This window comes from Procambarus clarkii, chromosome 40 (genome assembly GCF_040958095.1).
Source record: "Procambarus clarkii isolate CNS0578487 chromosome 40, FALCON_Pclarkii_2.0, whole genome shotgun sequence".
In the NCBI taxonomy this organism is placed as follows: Eukaryota; Metazoa; Arthropoda; class Malacostraca; order Decapoda; family Cambaridae; genus Procambarus; species Procambarus clarkii.
Window position 1 is genome coordinate 15918976 of NC_091189.1, and position 6722 is coordinate 15925697.

The 6722-nt window shown below is 45.2% G+C and overlaps 1 protein-coding gene across 1 annotated transcript; it reads left to right on the plus strand.

Annotated features, from left to right (window-relative positions):
• Positions 1–4697: 4697 nt before the first annotated feature.
• On the plus strand, positions 4698–5573 carry LOC138372806 (small proline-rich protein 3-like). Its single transcript, XM_069338463.1, has one exon. It carries the CDS (start codon positions 4698–4700, stop codon positions 5571–5573), a length of 876 nt encoding a protein of 291 aa, XP_069194564.1.
• Positions 5574–6722: the final 1149 nt, after the last annotated feature.

Here is a 6722-nt window from a genome sequence, read left to right on the forward strand (position 1 = left end):
CCGTCCTTTATAAGCAGACAAGAAAATGCCTTTCTAGGCAGGCTAAATAATTTCTAATTCAAATATCATGCTAAATGACTTGAACAAAGATTGAAGAATTCGTTTTTCCTATTTTTCTAAACCTAAAATTCAAGTAAGCAGGTTTCAGTCTTAGAAAACGTACTTCAAGAAACCTGTCCAAGCGCCCATTGTTCTAATTTTTGGACGCTCAAAACAAGTATTTAAATTTACATTTTGACTCTTAAAGTTTGACACGATAGCCATACTTCTTATTTCTCACGTTATTTCCACAGTATCCTTATCGACAGTGTCCGCGTTGACAGTGTCCGTCTTGACACTGCCCGTCTTCAGAGTAAGATGCTTGCAAGTAGGATCCCTTCTCCTTGAAACTGCAAGACGAGCCCCCAGCCGGTGCAGGAGGAGGAGCGGTCAGCAGGCAGCATCTGACCTTGACTGCCTCTATGCACTTCAAAACAAGGGGGAGAGAGCGCTCAAGGCATGATGAATTTATGTGACAAAGATGGCTGCTACCTCTCGGCCTTTACTCCATCAACCTCTCCCCTAATTATACCTAAGCCCCATTTTCCATTCCCTAATTTCGCCATTATTTACATGATAATTGTATCCTAAATCACCTCCTGGGATGGTCCGTAAGCCTCCAGTATACGACTAGTCAGTCATCCACGCCCAGAAATCACCCGTCATCATCCAGAAATCACCGACTACCAACAAGTCAAGATTCCATGTTATTGGTTGTAAATCATCAGATGTATCTAATCACTCGTCTGGCGCTCGATAGCGGTCAACCCCGCGTCGGCCATAAGAGCGGGGATCTAGTGACATAATGGTAGTAATCTGGTGTTTATGGAGGGACGAGGGTTGCCACTGTCCTGGCCCCGAGGCTTGTGGGGGGGTTCGGTAGCCAGGTTTAACACGGGGGATGGTGAGTCTACCCCCCCCCCCATCTTCCCCCTCTCCCCACGGTTCTTATTCCCCTGCCGTCCCCCTGCCTTCAAACTCTGCCATCCCCCCCCCTGCCTTCCCCCATTCCATCTCCCAACCTTCCTCCTGCCATTCACCTCTCCCCCCTGCCTTTCCCCCCCCCTGCCTTCCCCCCCCCTGCGTCTCTTGTAATCCCGCCCTGCCACCCGCTGCCGTCCTCCCCCCCCCCTGCCTGCCCACCACCACTAGGCCACTTCATGATGGTATGATACCACAGTGAGAAATAATGGTTGTGAGAATAGATAGTGGAGATAATGGGCGGTGTGGGGGTAATGAGGCTAGCAGGAAACTACCGGTTACCCCTTAACAGCTGATGGCTGACCCCTGGGATCAAAATTTGGGGTAGGGGCAGGGGGGGGGGTGGATAGGGAGGGGGAGTTATCAGGGGAAAGCGCCAAGTCATTACGACTATATAGCACTGGGAAGGGGTCTGGATAAGGAATTGGGATGGGGGGGGTGGCGAATGGTCCCCCCCCCCACACACTGCTGTGTTTGGGGGGGGGGATGTGAGATGTTTCCGTATTGTTTTTGCGTCTTAGATCATCAAATTGCGACATTTTGCGATACTTGATGTTATAGGTATATCGTGGAAGGGGGCTCCCCCCCCCCCACGGGGGGTAGGAGGGGTTAAGTAGGGAATGGTGGGGTTTGGGAATGAAGGGAGGAAATGAAGGGAGGGATTTGAGGATTAGGGGTGGGAGAAGGGGTTTTGGGAAAATGTGTGAAGGGGGGGGGGGAGAAGGAGGGCATTGAACCCCCAAGCCAATCGAAAATGGTACTGAATACTTTCCATTTGGCAGATATATATATATATGTCGTACCTAGTAGCCAGAACGCACTTCTCAGCCTACTATGCAAGGCCCAATTTGCCTAATAAACCAAGTTTTTCTGAAATAATATATTTTCTTTAATTTTTTTCTTATGAAATGATAAAGCTACCCATTTCATAATGTATGAGGTCAATTTTTTTTACTGGAGTTAAAATTAACGTAGATATATGACCGAACCTAACCAACCCTACCTAACCTAACCTAACCTATCTTTATAGGTTAGGTTAGGTTAGGTAGCCGAAAAAGTTCGGTTAGGTTAGGTTAGGTAGGTTAGGTTGTCGAAAAAACAATTAATTCATGAAAACTTGGCATATTAGGCAAATCGGGCCTTGCATAGTAGGCTGAGAAGTGCGTTCTGGCTACTAGGTACGACATATATATATATATATATATATATATATATATATATATATATATATATATATATATATATATATATATATATATATATATATATATATATAAATATTGTATTATAATTAAGACAGCTTTTAAGATGGTTCAACGACTCATTACGCGTCTTAATGACCAGTTTGGCCTGTGGACGACCTGACGTGATGCTGTTTGCTTGTTTGTTTGTTTGTTTCCCCCCCCCCCCCCCCCACACCGCACTTCTCATCACGCTCGGTGATTCTTTCTTTATTTTGATCAAATATTTCCTTCATATTAATCAATATTTCCTTCATACTAATCAATATTTCCTTCATACTAATCAATATTTCCTTCATACTAATCAATATTTCCTTCATACTAATCAACATTTCCTTCATACTAATCAATATTTCCTTCATACTAATCAATATTTCCTTCATACTAATCAATATTTCCTTTCGAATTGGTCAACATTTCCTTCGTATTCGTCAGTATTTCCTGCATTCTGGTTAATACTTCCTTCTGAAGGAAGTTCTCAGGTTAAATCATTTGATTGAACATATTTAAATTAAAAATTAATGGCTTTTAAAAATGTAGCAATTTAAATATGAATTATTATCAATATTAAGAATTTGGATTTTTTCATCAAAATTTGCTGCACATTATAGTTTTTAATTGTTTTTTATAAAAGAATTACTAAGATTACATTCCTTTTTGTGGGAATGTCTCCTAGCTCTTGGTTAAGTGTGGTGTCATGCCACTTGGTACTTTGTTTAGTGTGTTGGCATGCCACTTGGTACTGGGTTTAGTGTGTTGGCATGCCACTTGGTACTTTGTTTAGTGTGTTGGCATGCCACTTGGTACTGGGTTTAGTGTGTTGGCATGCCACTTGGTACTGGGTTTAGTGTGTTGTCATGCCACTTGGTACTGGGTTTAGTGTGTTGGCATGCCACTTGGTACTTTGTTTAGTGTGTTGGCATGCCACTTGGTACTGGGTTTAGTGTGTTGGCATGCCACTTGGTACTGGGTTTAGTGTGTTGTCATGCCACTTGGTACTGGGTTTAGTGTGGTGACATGCCACTTAGTACTGGGTTTAGTGGTGGCATGCCACTTGGTACTGGGTTTAGTGTGGTGACATGCCACTTGGTACTGGGTTTAGTGTGTTGTCATGCCACTTGGTACTGGGTTTAGTGGTGGCATGCCACTTGGTACTGGGTTTAGTGTGGTGACATGCCACTTGGTACTGGGTTTAGTGTGGTGGCATGCCACTTAGTACTGGGTTTAGTGTGGCGTCATGCCACTTAGTACTGGGTTTAGTGTGGTGGCATGCCACTTGGTACTGGGTTTAGTGTGGTGGCATGCCACTTGGTACAGGGTTTAGTGTGGTGGCATGCCACTTAGTACTGGGTTTAGTGTGGTGTCATGCCACTTAGTACTGGGTTTAGTGTGGTGGCATGCCACTTAGTACTGGGTTTAGTGGTGGCATGCCACTTGGTACTGGGTTTAGTGTGGTGACATGCCACTTAATACTGGGTATAGTGTGGTGTCATGCCACTTAGTACTGGGTTTAGTGTGGTGTCATGCCACTTGGTACTGGGTTTAGTGTGGTGTCATACCACTTAGTACTGGGTTTAGTGTGGTGTCATGCCACTTGGTACTGGGTTTAGTGTGGTGGCATACCACTTAGTACTGGGTTTAGTGTGCTGGCATGCTACTTGGTACTGGGTATAGTGTGGTGGCATGCTACTTAGTACTGGGTTTAGTGTGTTGGCATGCTACTTAGTACTGGGATTAGTGTGTTGGCATGCTACTTAGTACTGGGATTAGTGTGTTGGCATGCTACTTAGTACTCGGTTAAGTGTGTTGGCATGCCACTTGGTACTGGGTTTAGTGTGTTGGCATGCCACTTGGTACTGGGTTTAGTGTGTTGGCATGCCACTTGGTACTGGGTTCAGTGTGGTGGCATGCCACTTGGTACTGGGTTTAGTGTGTTGGCATGCCACTTGGTACTGGGTTCAGTGTGGCGTCATGCTACTTAGTACTGGGTTTAGTGTGATAGCATGCCACTTAGTACAGGGTTCCGTGTGATAGCATGCCACTTAGTACTGGGTTCAGTGTATGATATCTCTCTCAGTTTTGGATATTGTGTTGTATAAAGACATAAAGACAAGACAAACTGATAATTACTAGCTAAGAAGTTAGTAAACAAGTACATAAACAAAGCCAAACAAGTACCCAGGAGCCGATGCCACTAATCAACAGGTGTAAACCACATACGATTAACCACTAGAGTTGGGCACTGCTCCGGAATTATAAGTTAGAAATGTTGTAAAAAGTTATTATCATTGACATATATGACATTGTTGTAAACTCACAGGTTGGGCCATTTATTCAACTTTTTTTTTATATACAAATTGTGTTTGAAGCTATTGTCGAGTATTATGTCAGCAGTTTACGTTACATCAACTCATTTAACATCAATAGTCAATATTGATGTTGACTGACTATAGTATTATCCCACATGAAGCATACAACATCATACCACGTGGAGCATACAGCATCATTCCAGATGAACCATACAGCATCATCCCAGATGAAGCATACAGCATCATCCCAGATGAAGCATACAGCATCATCCCAGATGAAGCATACAGCATCATCCCAGATGAAGCATACAGCATCATCCCAGATGAGGCATACAGCATCATCCCAGATGAGGCATACAGCATCATCCCAGATGAAGCATACAGCATCATCCCAGATGAGGCATACAGCATCATCCCAGATGAGGCATACAGCATCATCCCAGATGAGGCATACAGCATCATCCCAGATGAGGCATACAGCATCATCCCAGATGAGGCATACAGCATCATCCCAGATGAAGCATACAGCATCATCCCACGTGAAGCATACAGCATCATCCCAGATGAAGCATACAGCATCATCCCAGATGAAGCATACAGCATCATCCCAGATAATGCATTCAGCATCATCCCAGATGAAGCATACAGCATCATCCCAGATGAAGCATACACCATCATCCCAGATGAAGCATACAGCATCATCCCAGATGAAGCATACACCATCATCCCAGATAAAGCATACACCATCATCCCAGATGAAGCATACACCATCATCCCAGATGAAGCATACAGCATCATCCCACGTGAAGCATACAGCATCATCCCAGATGAAGCATACAGCATTATCCCAGATGAAGCATACAGCATCATCCCACGTGAAGCATACAGCATCATCCCAGATGAAGCATACAGCATCATCCCCGGAAATCACTTGGGGAATGCTGAAAGCCTCTCCCCTCCCCCCCTGCCTCAGCTTCTTGTCTATATAAACGTAACAATATAATACACAATATCTTTACAGCCCTTCTAAGATAATGAACGAGCAAAGTTCCGGCTTTTTGTTGCTTTACTTGGGGCTGACGACCTTTATAAAGCACTCCAGCTGGCTACAGAGCCGCCGTAATCCAGAGGCTCTTATATTGGGCATCAAGAGGATTTATAGATGAGTAAATTCAACTTGCTGTAGCAAGGGAAGGTGAGTATGTGTATCAGGGATATTTGGAGAAGGTATATTTGAACAGTGTGAAAAGATCAGTACTGTTATGTGGGTTCAACAGTCAGTATTCTGGATGGTAGAGCGATGACTTCGTTTCTAGCAGTGTGTGTGTGTGCGCGTTCGATTCCTGATGGTCCTCCAGTGGTTGGGTATTGTTTCTTTCCACCGTCTTCATATCCCAGTTCATTGTTGTCATATACTTATCTCCTTATAATTATCTTGTAATTTCTACAAGACAATAACAATTAAAAACATCTCACAAGGAGGGAGAGAGAGAGAGAGAGAGAGAGAGAGAGAGAGAGAGAGAGAGAGAGAGAGAGAGAGAGAGAGAGAGAGAGAGAGAGAGAGAGAGAGAGAGAGAGAGAGAGACCCGGGCACCGCCGGGTCCCCCTCCTAGCAACATGTCAGGGGAGAGTGTCAGGGAGGCAGGAGGGACCACAGGGCCCCCACAGGGACCCCACAGGGACCCCACAGGGACCCCTCGCCAGCGTGGAGAATCTGAGCTAAACTCACTCCACCTTTCATTAAAAGAGGAATTTTAACTGCTCGCCTTGTATACTGTGGGGGGGGGGGGGGGGGGTTGAGGGTACAATGTGGGTGTGGAGGGTGGAGGGTATACTGTGGGTGTGGAGGGTGGAGGGTATACTGTGGGTGTGGAGGGTGGAGGGTATACTGTGGGTGTGGAGGGTGGAGGGTGGAGTATTGGGCTAGGAAATTTAGGGAACTAGTATAACACCATTGGTGTTGGGGTGGGGGGAGAGTGTGGGTGAGGGAAGGAGGTGGGGGGGGGGAGGGGGGAGTGAGAGATAGTTCTTTCTCCCACCTCCTCTACCTCAGCCATATGAACCCCACTCCCACAAACCCCCCCCCCCTCCTCTCCCACAACTTAACACCTCACCCACTTTCATACACATCACTCCCCTACACTACACTCTC

What these genes read in the sequence shown, in the direction of transcription:
- LOC138372806 (XM_069338463.1), top strand. Translation starts at nt 4,698, where the DNA reads ATGTTGACTGACTATAGTATTATCCCACATGAAGCATACAACATCATA.